General features: G+C 47.2%; 1 protein-coding gene across 2 annotated transcripts; it reads right to left on the minus strand.

Moving 5' to 3' along the window:
• Window positions 1-6,452: 6,452 nt before the first annotated feature.
• MRPS21 (mitochondrial ribosomal protein S21) lies at window positions 6,453-24,017 on the minus strand. Of its 2 annotated transcripts, none has more exons than XM_008264490.4 (3): window positions 23,736-24,017; window positions 23,006-23,120; window positions 6,453-7,020 (listed from the first exon to the last, which is right to left on the minus strand). In XM_008264490.4, exons 2-3 carry the CDS (start codon window positions 23,086-23,088, stop codon window positions 6,840-6,842), a joined length of 264 nt encoding a protein of 87 aa, XP_008262712.1. In that variant the 5' UTR covers window positions 23,089-23,120; window positions 23,736-24,017; the 3' UTR covers window positions 6,453-6,839. The 2 variants fall into 2 exon arrangements, with proteins under 2 accessions (XP_008262712.1, XP_002715645.1); XM_002715599.6 differs by lacking the exon at window positions 23,736-24,017 and adding an exon at window positions 23,553-23,589.
• Between the last annotated feature and the right edge of the window lie 83 nt (window positions 24,018-24,100).

Below are 24,100 nucleotides of genomic sequence, written 5' to 3' on the forward strand. Positions count from 1 at the left end.
CGAGAGCGGTGGAAAAGGCTCTCCTTTATCCTTGCCACTCTGAAGGGGGAGTCTCCAGTAGGGGTCCGGGTGTCACCAATCAGTTGTGCTCCCTCTTGGAGTTTCCCGGGGTGCCACCCATCCGTTGTTTGGGACAGGGCGTATCTGGAGTATTCCTTGGGTGCGGTCACTCACAATGTGAGTAGGAAGGAAACTTGAGGTTATCGTCCGTAGCACACGTTATCAGGCTGCCCAGGGATGTCTGTTCAGTCTGATGAGGAGCATCTTTCTGGCAAGCCCTGAGCTTGACATAAGTGATGTCATCATTTTCTGGCTTAGCATAAGTAACTCCATTTTTATTTCTTGCTTTTACTTCTTTGTGGACAGCAGTGAGCTATAACCATAACTCTTTTTAGGGGTTACCAGTGGATTTCTCCATGGTCCACCTCCTTTTGATCAATGGGTAAGCGGTGATCTGTGATTTTTGGGACTCCTGTGGGATTCCCCACAGTGATTAAGAGAACAGACTTTAAAATCCACCTGGATTTGTAGTCCAAATCTACTCAATGGTTGTGAGACATTAGGGGACTTAATATTTCCTCATCTATAAAATGGGATCTGTTATCAAAAAAAAAAAAAAATTGACCTCATAGGGCTGCTGAAAGGACAAGGGTAAATGAAGGTAATGCTCTTAAAGCTGCCCACAGAGGCATACCGCTAAAAACATAGTATTTATAAGATCTGATGCATAGTAGTTTATCTAATTGTCCACATAAATGTACACAGACGTGTCAAAGTTAATGAAAACTAAGCTCCTGGGACAGGCCTTGACCTGGTGGTTAAGATTCCCACATCCCACACTGGAGTATGTGGTATCTATTCCTGGCTGACGCCAGCTGCCTCCCAGATGAAGGCCCTGGGAGGCAGTGGTAATGGCTCGACTAATTTTGTGGCTGTCACCCACTTGGGAAACCTGTATTGAGCTCTGGGCTCCCATTTTCAGCTCTGGCCCAGGCCTGGGCCCAGCCACTGCGGGCATTTGAGGGGTGAACCAGTAGATAGAAGTGCATGCTTGCTTTCTGTCACCCTGCCAGAGTTTTTAAGGCATTAAGCCGTATTTAAGACATCACTTGGTACATAATAATACTTAATAAATCATTGCTATTATCATATAGCTCTTTTTTTTTTTAAAAAAAAGATTATTTATTTATTTGAAAGGCAGACATACACAGAGAGAAAGAGAGAGAGAGAGATCTTTTATTTGCTGGTTCACTCCCCAAATGGCTGCAATGGGCGGGGCTGGGCCAGGTGGAAGCCAGGAAACTGGGGCTTCTTCCAGGCCTACCATGTGGGTGCAGAGACCCAAGCACTTGGGCCATCTGCTGCTGCTTTTCTAGGCACATTAGCAGGGAGCTGGATTGGAATAGAGCATCTGGGACTCAGACTCGAACTGGAGCCCATATGGGATGCCAGCTCTGCAGGTAGAGTCTTAACCTTCTACATCACAGTGCCAGCCCCTGTCATATATGTCTTCAAGTAATATTTACTAAGCATTTAAATGCTGGGCATTATACTAGACCCTGGTGTTAAAAAAAAAAAAAAAGATTCCATCTCAGGTACCTGAAAGTGTAATGGAGGATAGATAAATAGGCAATAAAATTGATCCAGTTCCCTGCTATTGTGCCTGGGAAAGCAGAGGAAGATGGCCCGAGTGCTTAGGCCCCTGCCACCCATGTGGGAGACCTGGATAGAGTTCCTGGCTCCTGGCTTTGGCCTGGCCCTGCCCCTGTCCTCATGACCATTTGGGAAGTGAACCAGCAGATGGGAGATCTCTCTCTCTCCTTCTCTTTCTCTAATTCTGGCTTTCAAATAAACAAAAAAATTCCCAACTGGGAACTGCTATACAGGTGTAGAGAAGGAGAAAGCATGTGTTGTGATCCAAGGTGAGTTTGAAGGGATAAACAGGTAGAGAGAAAGGTAGGATTCAGGTACAAGGGACTTTGGTTACTATGCCTAGTGGCGTGAGCACAATGGGAATCAATTACCAGTTTAAGCAGGAAAGTGAAAAATCAGTACTGCATTTGAGAGCAATCATTCTGGCCACCATGTGATTGGACTGGGGCCAGGCAACAGTAAGGTAGTAGAGATATGGTCAAATGGCTATCCAGAAGAGTTGTGATGGTAGTTGGGAACTGGACTGTGGTGTTTGCTCAGAGACCACCAGAAGTGATTAAAAAGATGCAGGTCACAGTAGGGTGAGGGGGAGTGGAGAATAGGGTTTTCTGGCTGGCATGATTGAGCATTACCATTGCTAACACTGGAATCCACGTGCCAGATATGTGCCAACCACTTGCCACCTAACCACAAACCTGTAGGTGATAAAGCTTCGTTTCACACCAGATTCAGGGTTTATGGCAAGTGACACAACTAAACTCATATCCTTTTGACTAAGTAAAAATTTGCATGTGTAAAGTGGCTGGCACATAGTAAAAGCATTGATATTCTCCTGTCCTTTCTCTTCAATCACCTATCACTCCATTATTCCTTTTTTAAAAAAAGACTTATTTATTTGAAAGGCAGAATTAGAGAGAGGCAGAGGCAGCCAAAGAGAGATAGAGAGCGAGGGAGTGAGAGAATGAATGAAAGTTTTCCATCTGCTGGTTCACTTCCCAGATGGCCGCAAAGGCCTGAGCTGTACCAATCTGAAGCCAGGAGACAGGAGTGTCCTCCTGGTCTCCCATGTAGGTGCAGAGGCCCAAGTACCTGGGCCATCCTCTACTGCTTCCCCAGGCCAAAGCAGAGAGAGAGCTGGATCAAAAGTGGAGCAGCCAGGACTCAAATTGGTGCCCATATGGGATGCCGGCACTGTAGGTGGCAGCATTACCTGCTACATCACAGTGCTGGCCCCAGCCCTCCATTATTTCTTGACCTTGGTAGTGTGTACAATGAGTTTATTCCTTAGTATTTCTAGTTAATGTATAAACTTTTTAAAAAGTTTTATTTATTTATTTTGAAAGTCTGAGTTGCACAGAGAGGAGAGGCAGAGAGGTCTTCCATCCATTGGTTCACTCCCCAGATGGTCGCCTGAGCTCTACCGATCCAAAGCCAGGAGCCAGGAGCTTCTTCTGGGTCTCCCAAGCCAGTGCAGGGGCCCAAGGACTTGGGCCATCTTCTACTGCTTTCCCAGGCCATAGCAGAGAGCTGGGTCGGAAGTGGAGCAGCCAGGACTAGAACCAGCGCCTATATGGAATGCTGGCACTGCAGGTGGTGGCTTTACCCACTATGCCACAGTGCTGGCCCCTAGAACCCTGGTTTTAAATGGGTACTTGTTTCCAGGCTACTATAAGAAAAATCCTCACATTATGATTGGAACAGACCTGCCAGAGGCACTTCAGCGGGTGGTTGTTCTCTATTACCCTGTAGCTGGGTAAATACCAAACCACCCTTCTTCTAAACTCAGGCCAGGGACTAGAGATTAGGACGAGGGGGCTCAGAAGCAATTTTAGCCCAACCGGATTAATGCCAAGCAACAGGCCTGATGCTGCTAACACAAACATGCCCTTCTCTCTGGCAGGAGGCAACACCATATCATGGCTCAAAATCATTCAGAAGTGATGCATTACAAGACCAAACTTAGGGGCTGTCATCATGGCAGTGAGTAAAGCAGCTGCCTGTACTGTTGGCATTCCACATGGGCACTGGTTCGTGTCCTGCTCCACTTGTGATCCAGCTCCCTGCCAATGGCCCAAGTGTCTGGGTCCCTGCAGCCACGTCAGAGACCCAGACAAAGCTCCTGGCTTCAATCTAGTTCAGCCCTGGCTATTGTGGCCAACTGGGAGTGAACCAGCAGAGATGGAAGATCTCTCACTCTATCTCTCCCTCTTTCTCTGTAGCTCTTTCAAATAAAATAAATCTTAAAAAAAAATAAAGACCTAATTCAGGAAGTAAAATGTGATTCACAATTTACAGCTTGCTAACTTTTTAAAAATTTACTATGTAAAGATCAAAGAGCCAAAGACAACCTGTACATAGATTTTCTCCAACCAATAGCAAGGAAGAACATATCGTTGATATCTAAGCAGTCTATGGAAGGTCCAGTAATACGTTCTATTCACTGGGCCTTACTGAGTAAGGATTTAGTTAACAAGCAAAGCCCACAATAGTTCCAGCCTACCCTCTAGCAGGCCCTGCTTAATTAATAAGTATGGTAATTGTGTGAAGAGAATAAAATATATTTGAGAGTTTAGGCCAGAAAGCTGAAGCCACTCTATTATACCACAAGGGGGCAATGTTTGACCATTAGGTATCTGAGGGTAGGAGGCTTGGCTGACTGCTGTTTCTTTGTAATACAGCACTGTGAGGACTGCAACCTGGGCAAGGAAAGGTGGGATTTAGCTGCCTCTGCCTCCTCTCTGTGCAATCCTGCAGGGGTTGGTGCTAACTTTCCTAATATTGACAGCATGGCTGTGAGGGACCAAGGGCAGAGGAAACAAGGCAGCAGAGAAAGCAAACGGCTGCTTTTTACCACACCTAGGAGGGCCTGCCAGGCAGATGTGCTGGTGGGAATCTTCACCTGGAATTTATCTGTGCACATATAGGGCAGTAGTCCTCAAACTTTAGTGGGCATCAGAATCATGTCAGAGCATGCTGAAGTAAATTGCGAGACTCTCACTACAATTTCCAACTCAGAAAACCTAAAGTAGGGTCCCATAATTTGCATTTCAAACAAGTTCTCAGGTGATGCTGTTGCTGCAGACTTGAAGCTGGCTTTGAGGACCACTGCTGCAGGGTATTCTGGCTCTGTGCCCTTCTCTCTTACCACTCCATTTTTTATTTCCTGCCATTCATCTACTGCTTTATTTCCTCTCCACCAACCCTCCTTTAAGAACACTAAGAGGGGCTGGTGCAGTGGCATAGCAGGTAAAAGCCACTGCCTGCAGTGCTGGCATCCCAGCTGCTCCACTTCTGATCCAGCTCTCTGCTATGGCCTGGGAAAGCAGTGGAAGATGGCCCAGGTCCTTGGGCTCCTGCACCTGCATGGAAGACCCAGAAGCTCCTGCCTTTGGATAGGTGCAGCTCTGGCCGTTGTGGCCAATTGGGGAGTGAGCCAGCAGATGGAAGACTTCTCTGCCTCTCCTCTGTATAACCCTACTTTCAAATAAATAAATCTAAAAAAAAAAAAGAAAAAAAAAAAAAAAAAAAAAGAAAAAAAAAAAAAAAGGCTGGCACCACGGCTCACTAGGCTAATCCTCTGCCTGCGGCACCGGCACCCCAGGTTCTAGTCCCAGTTGCTTCTCTTCCAGTCCAGCTCTCTGCTGTGGCCCGGGAGTGCAGTGGAGGATGGCCCAAGTGCTTGGGCCCTGCACCCGCATGGGAGACCAGGAGGAAGCACCTGGCTCCTGGCTTCGGATGGGCGCAGCGCGCCGGCCATAGCAGCCATTTGGAGGGTGAACCAACAGAAGGAAGACCTTTCTCTCTGTCTCTAACTCTGCCTGTCAAAAAAAAAAAAAAAAAAAAAAAAAAAAAAGATAAAATAAAAAGAAAAGAAAACTAAGTCAGAAAGCAGGAATGCACACTGGGTTACACTGATCTTAAGAATTCTTTTGGGCAAGGATTCCAAAACTCTAGTTGTGTTGACAAATGTTTCAGAAGCAGAGTTTATTCCAAATACAGGCTTCCCCTCTTTTTAAGATTTTTTACTTTTTAGATTTTCTTTACTTGAAAGGCAGAGTTAGAGATGGAGAGGGAGAGATTTTCCATCTACTGGTACACTCCCCAAATGGCTGTAACAGCCGGGCTGGGCCAGGTGGAAGCCAGGAGCTTCATCTGGGTCTCACAAGTGGGTGCAGGGGCCCAAGCACTTGGGCCATCTTCTGCTGCTTTCCCAGGTGCATTAGCAGGGGAGCTGGGTCAGACAGAAGTAGAGCAGCCCAGGGCTCAAACCAGCGTCTTTAGGCTCCTTCTGTTTATTAACAGATTGCCTAATTGCTTAGGCCCCTGCACCCATGTGGGAGACCCAGAAGCTCCTGGATTTGGACTGGCCCAACCTTGACTGTTGTGGCCTTTTGGGAAGTGAACCAGCAAATGGAACATCTCTGTCTCTCCCTCTCTGTAATTCTTCTTTTCAAATAAAAATGAAACAGAGACAGAGAAATCTTCGATTATCACCGATTCACTCCCCAGATGACCCTAACAGCCAGGGCTGGATGAGGCCAAACCCAGGAGCCTGGAACTCCATCTGAGTCTCCCACGTGGATGGCAGGTACCCAAATACTTGAGCCATCATCTGCTGCCTTTCCAGGGTGTGCACTAACAAGAAGCTGGACTGAAAATGAAGCTGGGACTTGAACCAGGCAGTTGGGAATGGGATGTGAATATCCTGGGCAGCAACTTCACTGTTGCACTAAATACCTTCCCCGCCCCTCCTAGACCCCCCAAAAAGTTTTTATTGTAGTAAAATATTCATAACAAAATTTACCACTTTAACCATTTATGTGTAGAGGTCACTGGCATTAAATTCACATTTTTGTACGATTACCCACACCATCTATCTTCAGAACTTTTTCATCTTTGCAAACTGCAGCTTTTATGCCTACTAAACAGCAAGTCCTCATTGCCCCTCCACTAGCCTGGCCACCACCAGTCTGTTCCCAAGCTGCTTGCACTCGTTCCACTTTCACTTGATAAAAAACAGGGTCCACTGCAGATGGAGGGATTGCTGCTACATAGGCAAGCCTTCTTGTGTGGGGGTGATTGAGTTTATTGTAGATAAAGGTAAGAGAAAATGGGGTTTGAGAAAGGTGAGACATGGAGGCACAAATTGCATGAAGGGTTCATCCTGGGCCTTCTGGCCACAAGCCTCAGCAGCCCTGCCATGGATCCGCTCGATTCTTTCGCATCAAGAAGTTGATCTTTCGAGTCATTTCCATGTTATAGATGCGCCTGCAGGTTTCATAACTTTCCCGCTGTCGCCGGCGGCAAGGCTTCTCATAGTATCGCCGTCGCTTAATGTCCTCAATGAGCCCGTCCATAGTGAGGATCCTGTATAAAGGGAGGCAACGAAGTTAGAAGCTTGGGTTCTCAGTTTCACAGATGGTCAGAAGCCAATGGACCAAACAACTGCTTATAATTAGTGGGAAATGATGGCAATATAGCATTAACTGCCTACTTAGAGTGGTCCCAACAATAATTTGTGGGGAAATTAAAAAGCAACTACATGTCCTAGTCTTTGGAGAGTTTATAGTCAAGGTCAGGTTCTCCAACTTTTATCTTTCACAACACACCTCAAGGATATGACAAAGCCCCATAAGGAGACTAGCTACCTACAACAGTAAAGCTCACCCAAGGGGGCATTTCAAACCAGGGGAGCAATTGGTAGGAGGGAAAGAACCATCAGGGGTGAGTCCTATTGTATGTAAGAACTGACACAGTTGAAGTCTGGGTCTGAGAACAATCCCTGGGCCTTCCTATGTACAGGGAAGAAGTGGTCCTCGTTGCACCAGTGATAGAAATGACAGCATTCACAGCCTCAACCAGCACTTCCCCGCGTAACAGATGCTCCAAGCCCACGACTTTGCTGACGATTCCCTGAACACACTTCTAGACTCGTGTTGCTTCCTCAGACTAGATTACCATTGAGCCCTGTAGCAGTCAACATTTTGACTGACATTTTTCTGGATTTTGAAGCCCAGATGCCACCTCTTGGCTATGGTTTTCCATGTTCTTAGAGAAATGATTTAATTACTTCATCTTGCCATTCCATTAGTTATTTATTTATTAAAAGGCAGAAAGACTGAGAGACAGAGACACACACACATACACTGAGTTGACTCCCCTGTTCCACTCCTCAGATGCCCCCCACTGCTAGGGCTGGGCTGTGGATCGCAGCTCAGGTCTCCCATGTGGGTGGCAAGAAGCCAGTTACTTGAACCAACATGGCTGCCTTCCAGGGTCTGTAACGGCAGGAAGCTAGTCAGAAGCCAGAGTCAGGAATTGAACCCAGGCACTCCAATCTGGGATGCAGATATCCTAACTGCTAGGCTAAATGCCTGCCCCCTCCCATGAGTTATTTATACAAGTGCCTCCCTCACTGGACTAAATCTGACAGCAGGAGCCATATTTTGTTAAATTTTTGTAAAGATTTATTTATTTAAAGAGTTACACACAGAGAGGAGAAGCAGAGAGAAAGAGAGAGAAGTCCTCCATCCAATGGTTCACTCCTCAATTGGCCGCAACAGCTGGAGCTGCACCAATCTGAAGTCAGGAGCCAGGAGCTTCTTCTGGGTCTCCCACACAGGTGCAGGGGCCCAAGGACTTGGGCCATCTTCCACTGCTTCCCCAGGCCATAGCAGAGAGCTGGATGGGTGTGGGGAGCAACTGGGACTAGACTGTTACTCGAATTAAGACTTATTTTATGCATCTGCTCTCCCACAATATGGCGCTGGGAGAGGAGGAAACAGCTTCTACACAGCTGCCTCTAGTTGAACCAATAAACAGCAGGAGCTGCTCCTGATTGGAGGAGAGCAGCGTACTCGGCATGTGGGTAGCAGAGTTGGGATTGGTGGAAGAGGACTATAAAGGAGGAGAGAGACAACATGCACCAGGAACATCTATCTGAAGGAACACCTGTGCAGCCCCCGAGAGAGCTGGCCAGCGGTGTGCTGCTCCCCCGCGGAAGTGGGGAAAGTGGCAGGGGGAACCGCCCTTCCACGGAGGTGGAAGGACGGTAGCTAACCCGGGAAGAACCAGCAGCAAACCCGGGGAGGGCCGAGCAGACAAAAGAACAGCGCAGGGTCCTGTGTCGTTCCTCCACGAAGAGGGGGAGCGACAGATGGGAAGTGGAGCAGCCAGGTTTCGAACCAGCACCCATATGGGATGCTGGCACTGTAGGCAGTGGCTTTATACACTATGTCACAATGCCAGCCCCAATATTTTATCAATTTTATAAATGCCCATAAAATTGAGCCCAATAAATGTCTTTTTGTAAAAAAAAAATTATTTATTTGAAAGGCAGAGTGAGTGAGAAAGGGAGACCATCTGCTGGTTTATTCCCCAAATAATCACAATGGGTTGATTGGGCCAGGCTGAAGCCAAGAGTCAGGAACTATATCTGGGTCTCCCACATGGGTAGTAGGAGCCCAAACACTTGGGCCATCCTCTGTTTCTTTCCCAGGTTCAGAAGCTGGATTGGAAGTAGAGTTTCTGGAATTTGAACCAGCATCCATAAGAGTTGCTGGCCTCATAGGCAGAAGCTTAACCTGCTGGGTCTCAACACCAGCCCCAAGCCCAGTCTATTTCTTACTTGCCCACTCAATTCCTTTCAATGCAGTTTTCCATGTTGGTAACTCCCCTAATTCAAACTCACCTCTCTGTTCTCACTGAACCAAGAAGATACTGGGCCTTACTCTATAACCAGCACAATTCTTTGGTTTCTGAGAGTGCTGATGCCAACTTGTAATTTGTATTTCACTCTGAATCTCTCATCACTTGGTCATGAGGTACCTTCTGCTACCACGCTCATTCCTGGCATAGTTTATAAGGCCTCATTCCTGCTCACCCTGTTCTTCCATTACATGCAAAAAGCTGTCACAAGCACAGTTGGAGATAAGGAGGTTGGGGCATGGCTGCAATTGGAAGAAGGGGGACAAAGGAAGAAATAAACAAGAAAAGCTGCCAGCTACTTCTGTACAGTGAGAAGTCTGGATTTTTGCTGCTGTGTTACACCAAAATAAATAAATAAATAAATGAATAAATAAATAAATGAAATCCAAGGTAACATAGACTGAGATGAACTTGAAAAGAATTGGGCTTAGGGGCATTTACAAATGTACCTATAGGATCCTCTTTCGGCTCCTTCTATTTAATAACAAGAATGATGTGTAAGCTGCTAGAGGATATTTGTAGAGGTCAGTTTGTTTAGGTTCTAATAGCTGGGAGATAGGAGGCAAGGGGATTACTGCCAACTCCCAGAACAGGAAAAGCAGATGAATGGAAGTCCTGTTGGAAAAGTCAAGTCATGTGGGTGCACAATATTAGTGTAACAACGAGAAACAGGGCACCAAACACCAAAAAGCTCAATATCCTTATCCTGGGTCCAGTATCATGGCACTGCTGTTTGTGATGCCAGTATTCTGTATCAGAGGGCTGGTTTGAGTCCTAACTGCTCTGCTTCAGATCCAACTTTCTGCTAATGCGCCTGGGAAGGCTAGAGGTGATGGCCCAAGTACCTAGACTCCTGCCATTCCTGTGGGAGACAAGGATGAAGGTCCTGGCTCCTGGCTTCAGCCTAACCCAGCCCTGGCTGTTGTGGCCATTTGGAGAGTAGACCAGCAGATGAAAGATCTCTCTCTGCTTTTCAAATCAATTAATCAATCAATCTTAAAAAAAAAAAAAAAAGACTCATACTCCTAGCCCACAAGGGTTGTCCTTCATCAGCTTTCTTCTTCAATTTATTTAGAGTTTATTTATTTATTTATTTGAAAGGCAGTGTTACAGAGAAGGAGAGACAGATCTTCCATTTGCTGGTTCACTCACCAAATGGCCACAACAGCTGGAGCTGGGCTGGTCCAAAGCCAGGAGCTTCATCTGGATCTCCCACATGGTGCAAGGGCTCAAGCACTTGGGCCACCCTCTGCTGCTTTCCCAGGCACATCAGCAGGGAGCTGCATCGGAAGTAGAGCAGCTGGTCTTGAACCAGTGCCCATATGAGATACCAGTGTCACTGGCGGTGGCTTTATCTGCTTGCCACAATAACGACCCCTTCTCAATCTGCCTTTAAATTTTGGAATCCTGCCGGATTCCTTTAACCTTTATCAGTAGGTCTCAACTCTGATGCACAATGAAATCATCTCCTAGACAGTTTTTAATGGGTACTGATGCCTAGCTCCTACTCCTCATAGATTGGTTTAATTGGTCTAGAGAGTATTCATGCATGTCTGAAGAGTTTTCCAGGGGTAGGCTTGGTGGTGCAGTAGGTTAAACTGCTGCTTATGAAACCTATATCCCATGTCAGAGTGCCAGTTCGATTTCAGCTAACTCTGCTTCCAATCCAGCTTCCTGATAATGTGTCTGGAAGGGCAGCAGATGATGATTCAAGTACTCAGGTCCCTGCCACCCACATTGGAGACCTAGATGGAGAGTCAGACTCCTGGCTTTGGCCCTTACTTAGCCCCTACTGTTGTGGGCATTTGGGGTGTGATCCAGCATAAGGAAGATCTCATTCCTTGTCACTCTTCAAGTGAAACCAATTTATCCTCCCCTCCATTCTCAAAACTCAGTAGCCCCCAGGAAAGTCTGTTAAAACACAGACTGCACTGCAATTCCAGTTTCTGATTCTGTAGATCTATAGTAGTGGTTCAAGAATTTTCATTTCTAGGGGCTGGCGCTGTGGCACAGCGGGTTAAAGCCCTGGCCTGAAGCGCTGGCATCCCATATGGGCACTGGTTCTAGTCCTGGCTGCTCTTCTTCCGATCCAGTTCTCTGCTATGGCCTGGGAAAGCAGTAGAAGATGACCCAAGTCCTTGGGCCCTTTCACCCGTGTGGGAGACCCAGAAGAAGCTCCTGGCTCCTGGCTTCGGATCAGTGCAGCACCAGCTGGGGAGTGAACCAGTGCATGAAAGACCTCTCTCTCTGTCTCTACCTCTCTCTGTAACTCTGTCTTTCAAATAAATAAAATAAATCTTTCAAAAAAAAAAAATTTTCATTTCTGGGGCTAACGTTGGTAGTACAGCAGGTTAAGCTGCCACCTGCAATGCTGGCATCCCATATAAGCACTGGTTCAAGTCCTAGCTGCTCCACTTTCAATCCAGCTCCCTATTAACACACTTGAAAAAGCAGTAGAAGATGCCCAAGTACTTGGGTCCCTGTCATCCACAATGGGAGACCTCAATGGAGTTCCTAGCTACTGGCTTCAGCCTAGCCCAGCCCTAGTCCTTGTGGCCATTTAGGGACTAAACCAATGGACGGGAACATCTCCCTCTCTGTCTCTCTGCCATGTATCTATATCTAAATAATACATATATAAATAAACACATAATATACATATAAATATATAATACATACATAAATCTGCCATATAAATAAATATTGAAAAAAATGTTTCTCATTTCTAATAAGCTTCTAGGTGCTGTTACTGCTGATGGCCCAGGACCAAGACCACAGCACACCATTAATGCCTCTTTCCCAGCACCAATCAGACAGTATTTTATTTAACCACATTAAAAAAAATCTGAGGCCAGTGTTGTGGTGTAGTGGGTAAAACTGTGCCCGTGACACCAACATCCCAAATGGGCACTAGTTCGAGTACTGGCTGCTCCACTTCTGATCCAACTCCCTGCTAATGTGCCCGGAAAAAGCAGGGGAAGATGGCCCAAGTGCTTGGGCCCCTGCATCTACATGGGAGACTGGGATGAAGCTCTTGGCTCCTGGCTTCAGCTTTGCCCAGCCCTAGTCATTGCAGCCATCTGGAGAGTTAAACAGTCTATGGGAGAACTCTCTCTGCCTCTCTTAACTCTTTCAGAATGAATAAAATAAATCTTAAAGAAAAAATAAAAAACTTTCTGGGGGCCAGCATTGTGGTGCAGCAATTTAACCCATTGCTTGCTATGCCAGCAGCCCATGAGCACCAGTTCAAATCCTGGCTATTCCACTTCGGATCCAGCTAATGAGCCTGGGAAAGCAGTAGAAGATGGCCCAAGTGTTTGGGGCCCTATCACCCACAGGGGAGACCTGGATGGAGTTCCAGCTTCCTGGCTTTGGCCTGGCCTAACTTTAGTGGTTGATTTCTCTCTGTAACTCTGACTTTCAAATAAATAAAATAAATCTTTATAAGAAAAAACTTACTGGCTTGTGTAGATTCTAAGGTTTGAGATTATATTAATTAAGCTAATTAATATCTTCTGATATTACTTAGGTAGGAAATGTCATCTTTTTGCAAATTAGGAAACAAGTTCAGTAATGATGACTTGTCCAAGATCACAAATAGAGCTAGAAATAGAATGCAGGTCTTTAGTGCAGTGTTGTGCAATAGCATTCGATTTTTCAAACAAAACCCATCAATGTTCAGAAGGCAAAATATCGTGGCATTACCGGAAAGGGGACTGCAAGGCAGGGAAGGCTCTTCAGTTGGAGGAAACACAGCATGGAAGCCAAGAAGCTAGGGTTTACTAGGGAAAGGATTGATTTAGACATCTAAGCCTTTATTTGTCTACACGTATGCTTATTTCGATTTAATAAAGAACACTTTTTGAACTAGAGACCAGCAAACTGGAGCAAAAACAGAAAAAAGTCCCTGAAAGAAAAAAATTTGATACATAATTCAAAATGGACAAGGATACTGGACTTGATAGAACACAGGACAGAGATACTGCATATGACATGACCTAGGAAGAATCTATTGGAAAGACAGTTTATTTTTTATTATGTTTTAAAATATATTTATTTTGGCTGGTGCCGTGGCTCAATAGGCTAATCATCTGCCTGCAGCGCCGGCACACCGGGTTCTAGTCCCAGTCAGGGCGCCGGATTCTGTCCCGGTTGCCCCTCTTCCAGGCCAGCTCTCTGCTGTGGCCCAGGAGGGCAGTGGAGGATGGCCCAAGTACATGGGCCCTGTAACCCCATGGGAGACCAGGAGAAGCACCTGGCTCCTGCCTTCAGATCAGTGTGGTGCTGATCCGCTGCGGATCCGCAGCAGCCATTGGAGGGTGAACCAATGACAAAGGAAGACCTTTCTCTCTGTCTCTCTCTCTCTCTTACTGTCCACTCTGCCTGTCAAAAAATAAAAAAAAATAAAAAATATATATATTTATTTATGTGAAAGGCAGAGTTAGAGAGAGGCAGAGGCAGAGAGAGAGAGAAAGTCTTCCATCCACTGGTTCACTCCCCAGATGGCCGCAATAGCCAGTTGCACTGATCTGAAGCCAGGAGCAAGGAGCTTCTTCCAGGTCTCCCAAGTAGTGCAGGGGCCAGGGATTTGAGCCATCTTCTACTGCTTTCCCAGGCCATAGCAGAGAGCTGGATCTGAAGTGGAACAGCTGGGACTTGAACAAGCACACATATGGGATGCTGGCACCGCAGACGGTGGCTTTATCAGCTATGTCAGAGCACAAACCACGGAAAGACGGTTTAAAAGTAGGATGAAAGTAAAGTGCAAGAAGTGGGAGTTTAGACACATACTCAGGTACCTTACTGGAGGTTCCAAAGGGTTTTGAAAAACAAGTGATCAACTTGCCAAGGAAATGCCTATGTTGTCATACAAAAAGGCAAGATAAGAAAAAAAAAATTAGGCCGGCGCCACGGCTCAAGAGGCTAATCCTCTGCCTGTGGTGCCAGCACCCTGGGTTCTAGTCCCAGCCGGGGTGCTGGATTCTGTCCCAGTTGCCCCTCTTCCAGGCCAGCTCTCTGCTGTGGCCTGGGAGGGCAGTGGAGGATGGCCCAAGTGCTTGGGCCCAGCACCCCCATGGAGACCAGGAAAAGCACCTGGCTCCTGGCTTTGGATCAGCGCAGTGCGCCGGCCGCAGCAGCCATTGGAGGGTGAACCAACGGCAAAGGAAGACCTTTCTCTCTGTCTCTCTCTCACTGTCCACTCCGCCTGTCAAAAAATAAAATAAAATAAAATCAAAATCAAAATAAAAACCTTAAAGCTGGAGGAGGGAAAAGGACAGAAAGAATACAATGATGAGGCTGGTAAACAGTACTCCCTCATGGTTCTAAGCATTTCCAAAACACAGACCAAATAAATTCCAACACACCAGGTGAGGATTCCCCTCACTCTGTCATCCAAAAAAGAAGAAAGCCAGATTATCTTCAAATGTGCCATTTGTGCTGTGGAGACATCTGCTCAGCCTCACCTCTAACAGAAACGGCTTCAGGAAGAACTAGGAATACCTCAGCAGGGAGGGGGTTACTAATGATGTTTCTGCTTGCAAGGGTGGTTCAGCACTAGCAGACCAAGAGCTCTGGAGTAAACAGATCAGCCTGGAGTGGACGCCTGGCAACCTAACACGAAGGAGAAACCAGCTGCCACTTTTAGTGAAATTCAAATGATTATGTAAAAGGAGCCGAGCTGCCTGGAGCAGGGAGCTGGGGGTGGCACACGCACATGGCAGTGTAGCCAGCCTACGTCAGGACCAACGTGTATGCACGACTCAATGGGCCCAGAAACTCACCCACCAGGAGCAAAAGGGGTCAACCAGGCACACTTCCAGTGTGCTTGCATTTCCTTGTTTGGGGGCCAGCCAGCCACACAGGGCTTCCTGACAACCCCCACCCTCCCGCCTCCATCTCTTCATCCCAGGGCACCAATGAGGGCCCCTAGTTATGTAACAGGCATTTTGCGGTAGTTTCACTGGGCAGCTACATTGGCTGTTTTCTTTTTGTAAGACTTCCTCTGTGCTCCAAACATGGAAAGCTGTTAACCACTTCCCTCCTTTCCTCCCTCCCCTCTTATTTGCTCTCCTACTTATTGTTGTAATTAGACCAGAGAACAAGCAGCTTATTTTTAAACCACCATTGATTGGAAAGCTGAGAGATATAAGGAGAAGCCTGGAATATGAGAGAGGTTCACAGAAAAGGTGGCTGGACAGAGGACATAAGGGAAAAGCAGAGAAAAAGAAGTCAGGTGCACCTGCCAGAGGATACTGCATTCAACAGGCAAGATGGAGGCAGGGACGCTGGGTAGCCACCTGCTCACATACGCAAGCTAAAAAAGTCTTTGCCTAGAAAAGTATCCCAACAGCAAAATATTTGCTTACTTTTTCCCAAGCCTAAAAACAATTTATGGAACATACACTTAACACTCTAAGATTTAAAAAGGAACAGAAATGCAGTTTATTAAACTGATAAATAAGCATTCTCCCCGAAGATTGTAAAAACCACTACCACAATACTTTGCCCAAGCTAGTTGCTTCCAAGCAATGCACATCTTGCACTGATTTCCCAGACAATTCCAGCCACAAAATTCTAGTCTTCCAAATTCATAAGGGGACCTAAGAGGGATCATCACATCTAAGGTTCCATGGCTCTCAGATTTGATTTCATTTACGTTTCCAGCCACCATTCTTTCTGATCAAAGTCTTTGCTTTTGAAGCACTATAGATTGTATCTTCTCCAAAACCTATTCCTGTCTTGGTGTGTTCATCACTGAAGTAAGAAAAAGTAGTCCTGTACTTCTTAACTAGGGTAGTGGACAGAGCTAAGGCGTTTCTAGACGCATCTGATGCCTCTGCCAGGAGCACCAATTTTAAATGGAGTGAGGGTGGGGTGCTAATCCTAAAACAGATGTAACAGCTATGAATACAAAGTTCACCTAAATTTTTAATTAAAAGACAGAGACTTCAAAGTAGTGGCAGGATTCCTACAGTCCTCTCACTTTCCTCTAAGGCTAGGGATACCAAAGGGAAAAAGTTAGACAAATGTTAAAGGATTGGCAAAATATAAAAAAAAATTTCATTCACTGACCAGAAATTTACTTGTGCCAGCACCATGTGTAGCAGGGTAAGCCTCTGCCTGCTGGCAGTCCATATGGGCACCGCTGGTTTGAGTTTGAGTCCCAGCTGCTCCACTTCCAATCCAACTACCTGTTGGTGTGCCGGGAAAAGAAGCGGAAGACAGCCCAAGTCCCTGGGCCCCTGTACCCACGTGGGTGACCTGGAGGAGGCTCCTATCTCCTGGCTTTGGCCTGGCCTATTGGCTGTTGCAGCCATTAGAAGAGTGAACCAGCAGATGGAAGATCTGTCTCTCCCTCCTCCTCTGTAATTCTGACTTTCAAATAAATAAATAAATCTTTGGGAGAGAAAAAAAAAAAAAAGAAAGAAAGAAAGAAAGAAATTTACTGACAGTTTACTATGTGCCACACTTTGGTAAAGGCAAGGGATATACAAATGAAAAGACATAGGTTCCTGCCCTCAAGGGGCCATCGTTTATTATAATGTTTTTCAATTTTGACAATATTAATATTTCATGGGGCACTTTAGGAAAATGCTGCCAGTCAGGTACCACCTCCAAGAGACACTGATTTCGTCTCAGGTTGGGTCCTGGCATTAAGATTTTTCAGAGAGCTCCCATCTGCTAGTGTACTCCCCACATGCCCACAAAGCCTGAGCAGGACTGGGGCCAGTGCCAGGAGCTGGAATTCAATCCAGGTCTCCCCCATGGGAGGCAGGATTCCATTTACTTGAGCCATCACCGCTGCCTCCCAGGGTCTGTTTGGCAGCTGGAACTGGGAGCCGGAGCCAGGAATGGAACGCAGGCACTCTGCTGTGGGATGTGGGTAGCTTAACTACTAAGCAAAAATTCTTCTCCCGAGTTCTTAAAGTAATTTATTTGCCAGGCAAAGAGACAGACCCAGATAACTCCTAACAGTGAGTCACTCCCTGAATGTCTACAATGGCTGGGACTGGAACCAGGAGCTGGAAATACAATCCAGGTCTCCAATGTGGGTGGCAGGAACCCAATTCTTTATTTATTTATTTATTTATTTTTTTTATTTTTTTTTTTTGACAGGCAGAGTGGACAGTGAGAGAGAGACAGAGAGAAAGGTCTTCCTTTGCCATTGGTTCACCCTCCAATGGCTGCCGCGGTTGGCGCGCTGCGGCCAGTGCACCGCGCTGATCCGATGGCAGGAGCCAGGTACTTATCCTGGTCTCCCATGGGGTGCAGGGCCCAAGCACCTGGGCCATCCTCCACTGCACTCCCTGGCCACAGCAGAGAGCTGGCCTGGAAGAGGGGCAACTGGGACAGAATCCGGTGCCTCGACCAGGACTAGAACCCGGTGTGCCGGCGCTGCAAGGCGGAGGATTAGCCTAGTGAGCCGCGGCGCCGGCCAGGAACCCAATTCTTAAGCCATCACCACTGTTTCCTCTGGTCTGCATTAGCTGGGAGCTAGCGTTAACAGCTGGAGCCAGGGATGGGACTTGTGGCACAGCAAGTCCAGTCCCTGCTTGGAGAATTCCCATTCCATATCAGACTGTTGGTTCCTCAAGACCCAGCTACTCAGCTGCTGATTTTTTTTTTTTAATATTTATTTGAAAGGCATAGCTATGGGGGGAGGGGGGATGGAGGGTTGGGAGAGCGAGCAAGCAAGACAGGGAGAAAGAGAGTATTCCAACAGCTGGAGCTGCACTGATCTGAAGCCAGGAGGCTGGAGCTTCTTCCGGTTCTCCCATGCAGGTGCAGAGGCCCAAGCACTTGGGCCATCCTACACTGCCTTCCCAGGCCACAGCAGAGGGCTGGACTGGAAGAGGAGCAACCTGGACTAGAACCTGGAGCCCAAGTGAGATGCCAGCACCGCAGGTGGCAGCTTTACCTGCTATGCCATAGCACCGGCCCTCACTCAGCTTCTGATCTAGCTTCCTGCTACAGCATCCTGAGAGGCAGCAGATGACGGCTCAAGAGCTTGGTCCCCTGTCACACACTTAGCAGACCTGGATGCCATCTGGGCTCCTGGCTTCAGCCTGGCTCAGTCCTGGCTGTTGTGGGCATTTGGGAGGTGAACCAGCAGATGTGAGACATCTGTCACTCTGCCTTCCAAGAAGATAGAAATAAACATTTAAAAAAAAAAGGGGGCAGAGGACAGGAGGATGGAGCAGAGACTAGAACCCAAGAGGTCCTCTAATGTGAGACACGGGTGTTTTAATCACAGGCTAAATGCCAACCTTCCCTTCCCTCTGCCAAGAGTTTTATTTATTTTTAAAGATTTATTGATTTGAAAGACAGGGAGAGAGATCTTCCATAGGCTGATTTACTCCCAAATGGCTATAGTAGCCAGGTTGGGGTCAGGCAGAACCCAGAGATCAGGAACTCCAACCTGATCTCCCACATAGGTGGCAGGGTCCCAGTAATTGAGCCATCTCCCACTGCCTTCCCAGGTGCATTAGCAAGAAGTTGGATCAGAAGAGGAGCGATCAGGACTCCACCCAGCACTGTGATATGAGATGCTGGAGTCACAAGTTGTGCAAGTTTAAAGGTTACCTAGGTGATTTGAGGAGGCAGCCATGATTGAAAAACACAGGGTGTCATATTGACGAGTCTCCTGTTGCTTCTAACTAAAATTAATACTTCCACCCAGGAAAAATGTATGTGTAACCCACCTATCACCAACAAGAAGAGAATCTCAAAAGTAGTATGGGGCGGCTGCTTTTAAAAAATGTAAGAGGGCCGGGCCGGCGCCGCGGCTCACTAGGCTAATCCTCCGCCTAGCGGCACCGGCACACCGGGTTCTAGTCCCGGTCGGGGCGCCGGATTCTGTCCTGGTTGCCCCTCTTCCAGGCCAGCTCTCTGCTGTGGCCAGGGAGTGCAGTGGAGGATGGCCCAGGTGCTTGGGCCCTGCACCCCATGGGAGACCAGGAAAAGCACCTGGCTCCTGGCTCCTGCCATCGGATCAGCGCGGTGTGCCGGCCGCAGCGCGCCGGCCGCGGCGGCCATTGGAGGGTGAACCAACGGCAAAAAAAGGAAGACCTTTCTCTCTGTCTCTCTCTCTCACTGTCCACTCTGTCAAAAAAAAAAAAAAAAAAAAAAAAAGTAAGAGGGCCGGTGCTGTGGCGTAGTGGGTAAAGCAACTGCCTGCAGTGCCGACATCCCATATGGCTGCCAGTTTGAGTCCTGGCTGCTCCACTTCCGACCCAGCTCTCTGCTATGGCCTGGGAAAGCAGTAAAGACGGCCCAAGTCTTTGAGCCCCTGTACTCATGTGGGAGATCCAGAAGAAGCTCCAGGCTCCTGGCTTCGAATCAGCCCAGCTCTAGCCGTAGTGGCCATCTGAGGAATAAACCAGTGGATAGAAGACCTCTCTCTGTCTCTGTGTCTCTGTAACTCTGCCTTTCAAATAAATATCTTTAAAAAAATTTAAAAGTAAGAAGAAATAATAGACGAAACAAGAAGAAAGAAATTTAGAGAGATGTGAAAACAAATTCTTAAGAAAAAGCAGGCCAGGGGCCAGTACTGTGGCTTGGCATGTAAAGCTACCTCCTGCAGTGCCGGTATCCCATATGGGCACCGGTTCAAGTCCTGGCTGCTCCACTTTGGATCCAACTCTCTGCTGGATCCAGTGGAAGATGGCCCAAGTCCTTGGAACCCTGCACCTGGGTGGGAGACCCGAAAGAAGCTCCTGGCTTCGGATTGGCCCAACTCTGGCCGTTGAGGCCACTTGGGGAGTGAACCAGTGGACGGAAAAGCTCTCTCTGTCTCTGCCTCTCTGTAACTCTACCTTTCAAATAAATAATCTTTAAAAACAAAACAAAAAAAAAAAACAAACAAACTTAAAAAACAGGCAGGCCAGAAGCCAGAGGTATACACATATGCCTCTACCTCTGTTATTTATTTTTTCTTCATTCACCATCCACTTGAACTTAGGATCATGAAAATAAAGGGGCAGGAGCTTGGCACAGTAGTTAGATGTTGCTTCAGATGGCCACACCCCTTATAGAAATGTTTAGTTCAAGTCTCAGTTCCTCTGTTTCCCATCCAGCTCCCTGCTAATGTGCACCTGGGAGGCAGCAGGTGATGGCTCAAGTACTTGTGTCCCTGCTGCCCACATGGGAGATCCAGATGGAATTCCTGACTCCTGGCTTCAGCCTGGCCCAGCCCTGTTGTTGCAGGAATTTGAGAAGGGATCCAGCTGATGAAAGACCTCTCATTGCCTGTTTTTCTCTCTGCCTTTCAAATACAATGAAAATAAAGAAAACTAGAGAAAAAATTTATTGTTTATTAAATGAAAAAGATATGGCTGAATAAGCATTTTCGAAGAGGCAGGTATGTAAAGGTACAGCTCTGGCTGTTGCAGCCATTTGGGGAGTCAACCACGAGATGGAAAGCTCTCTCTCTCCATCTCTGTCACTCTGCCTTTCAAATATAAATGTTGCAGAAATACACAAAGTATCCCGAGCCTGCATCGGCTTCTCAGTTGCACAGCTTCTAGTAGCATCGTTGCCCTAACTTACTGTTCTCCTCTGCCATTCAGCTTTCTATCTTTGCTTTGGTCAGAATTAAGTTCCCTGTCACTTGCCCCTCTCAGTCCGCAAGTGCCCCACCAATATTTAAACTCAATCAAATAATGATTCTCAAGTGGAAAATAACTGCCACAGACCTTTCCATTTCCCAAAACACTAATACACGATAATCTAGTAACATACAGCAACATATACTGCACTAAAACGATGTGCTTTATACTCCTGTCCACCTTTCAGTAACTGCATGATCCAAGAAATAGAATTTCATCTTTCTAAGTTTCCTTACTTGTGAAATAAAGCTACAATATTTTTTTGTCCTTCTTTACCTCTTATTTTTTAAGAGATTTATTTATCTATTTAAAAGGCAGAGATAGAGAGAGAAAAGGAGAAAGAGAGATCTTTCAGCAGCTGGTTCACTCTCCAAATGGCTGCAACGGCCAGGGCTGCGCTAAGCCAAAGCCTGGAGCTTCTTCTGGGTCTCCCACATGGGTACAGAGGTCCCAAGGACTTGGGCCATTTTTCCTAGGAGCATTAGCAAGGAGCTGGATCAGAAGTGGAGCAGTTGGGACTCAAACCGGCACCCATGTGGGATGCTGGTGCTGCAGGCAGAGGCTTAACCTTCTACGCCACAGCACAGGCCCCAAAGCTACAATATTAAAGGCCTTAAGGCAGAGTTCACATGTACCAGGGGCCTTCAAAAAGCTCATGAAAAGGGGGCCAGTGTTGTGGCACAGCAGATTAAGCCACTGTCTGCAACACTAGCATTATATGGACACTGGTTCCAGTCCTGCCCTGCCTCCATTCTAGCTTCCTGTTAATGTGCCTGGGAAGGCGATGGATGATGGCCCAAGTGCTCAGGCCCCTGTCACCCATGTGGGAGACCCAAATAAGTTACTGGCTCATGGATTCAGCCATGCTCTGGCTATTGTGGCCATTTACAAAGTGAACTAGCAGATGAAAAATTGATCTCTGTTCCTCTGCTTTTCTTTTCTTTTCTTTTCTTTTTTTTTTTTTTTTTTTGACAGGCAGAGTGGACAGTGAGAGAGAGAGACAGAGAGAAAGGTCTTCCTTTTTTTGCCGTTGGTTCACCCTTCAATGGCCGCCGCACTGCGCTGATCTGATGGCAGGAGCCAGGTACTTATCCTGGTCTCCCATGGGGTGCAGGGCCCAAGCACCTGGGCCATCCTCCACTGCACTCCCTGGCCACAGCAGAGAGCTGGCCTGGAAGAGGGGCAACCGGGACAGAATCTGGCGCCCCGACTGGGACTAGAACCCGGTGTGCCGGCGCCGCAAGGGGGAGGATTAGCCTAGTGAGCCGCAGCGCCAGCCCCTCTGCTTTTCAAAACAAAGCAAAACAAACTTAATGAGACTACATTATCTTTTCATTTAAACTTTTCACAAACCTTTTGAAGTCCCCTTGTATAATCTTGCAAAATCTCTTTCCTATAATTCTTTGATCATTCAACCCAACAGCATACTTCTCCTAACCTTTCTTCACTGTGATGTCAGAAAACAATGAATGAGGCACGCTAGAAAGAAAAAAACTGAGAAGTTTTTTGCTTGAGAAATTGAAAGTGGTGAAGCATTATCAGGGCTATTCCAAGTCTCAGCCAAGCATTCCAAACCTTTCAGTTCAGCTCCTCCACCCCAACGAGCTCATTTGCATTCCTGTTTTGGCTTATGCTGTAACTCTCCTTGAACTCTAGAATGCCTTTCCATCTCTCGCTCAAGATTCCAACCTGAACTCACTTTTTGCATTAACCTCATCCTACACCAGTCCCGCCCTCAGCTTTCTATGTTCCTGCTTCCTAGCAACTCTGCAAGCCAATTTTTCCCTTTGAGCTCTTTTGGACAGAATTCAGGGTCATTTCAAAGTGACGACTGCTGGCTGAACAAGCTTTATACACTGTAGGTTAGGTCTGGGGAGGAACTTCATGTTTCAGATAATAAACTGAGACGTTTCAAGAGACTGAACACCTGGATTGGCACTGGTTCGAGAATAATCTACGACCGGGGAACGGAGAGAATAAATATCTTACTTTACAGAGAACTAATGCAGGTCTGATTCTGCCCCCTTAACAGTTACCTGTTTAGGGTCCTGTATGCACCTTCCACATTTCCGTCCTGCACCATCACAGTCCTGGCGATGAACTTCAGATGTTTTGCCATGACCTTAAATTTAACTCCTCGCTTTGCTGGACCTAAATTATGATGAAGAAAGGGCGAGGAAAGGACAGGTAATAAACAAATATACACGTTCGGTGCGGCTTCTTCAGTATCTTAATATGCAACGTGCTCAGAGACACACGAGACCGGCACGTGGAAGTCTTCAGAGCTTGGAAAGCACACGCGAATCGTGATCAAGAACTCCTGCGCTCTGCAAAGGCAAGCCCTAGCACAGGGAAAAAAAAAAAAAAAAAAAAAAAAAAAAAAAAAAGACGGCTGCACGGCGTCACACGGGAGGACGAGCGCAGCAGGGACAGGACGCAGCCCCCAGACCCCAGCTACTGCTCAAGGCCCCAGGAGGGTCGTGGGAGCTGAGAGAGGCTCTTTAGGAAAGGGGCAACAACGCGCAGGCTTGCCCTCCGCCACGCCGGCCCTTCTGCCGCACCGCCCCCTGCCCAGCTCCTCACCCAGCGCCCTCGGACCCCGCCGATCCGCAGCCGGCCCGCGACCGGAAGCGGAAACTACGGAAGCCCCGGCGCGGCGCGGAGCAACGCGGGTCTCCCGGGAACGAGTTGCGCGGGGAGACCGCGGCGGTGGTCTCTGCGGCTTCAGCTGACTGCCCCTGCTTATCCCGGGCCTAGACGCCGTACCTGAGAAAACAAAATGCCTCAGATTCCTCCGAAACAGGTTCTTCGACCCATGAGGTCAGCCCGATTCCATAGCGCTTAATCGTATGAAACCCTTAGTAGATAGCGAAGCCATTCTTTTTCTGGATGGAAGAATGAGAGAAAAGCAAAGCTTCCTGAGCACGTTTCAGCTTTCTCTCTGAAAGGGACACAGACTTTAAGATCGGCTCTCAAAAATAGCTTCACTTCCCTAATCTGTCTAAAAACTAAGGAAAAGGGACAAGCCAGCGGTGAGTTTTCTGTGACGTCATCTCCGTAGCCATTTCATCAAATAAAGCAAAATCACTAAAGATGTGGAACACCTGCAGGCTTTAGGCTCCGAGATGCTT

This window comes from Oryctolagus cuniculus, chromosome 7 (genome assembly GCF_051225735.1).
Source record: "Oryctolagus cuniculus isolate XC-2025 breed Fujian yellow rabbit chromosome 7, ASM5122573v1, whole genome shotgun sequence".
Lineage (NCBI taxonomy): Eukaryota > Metazoa > Chordata > Mammalia > Lagomorpha > Leporidae > Oryctolagus > Oryctolagus cuniculus.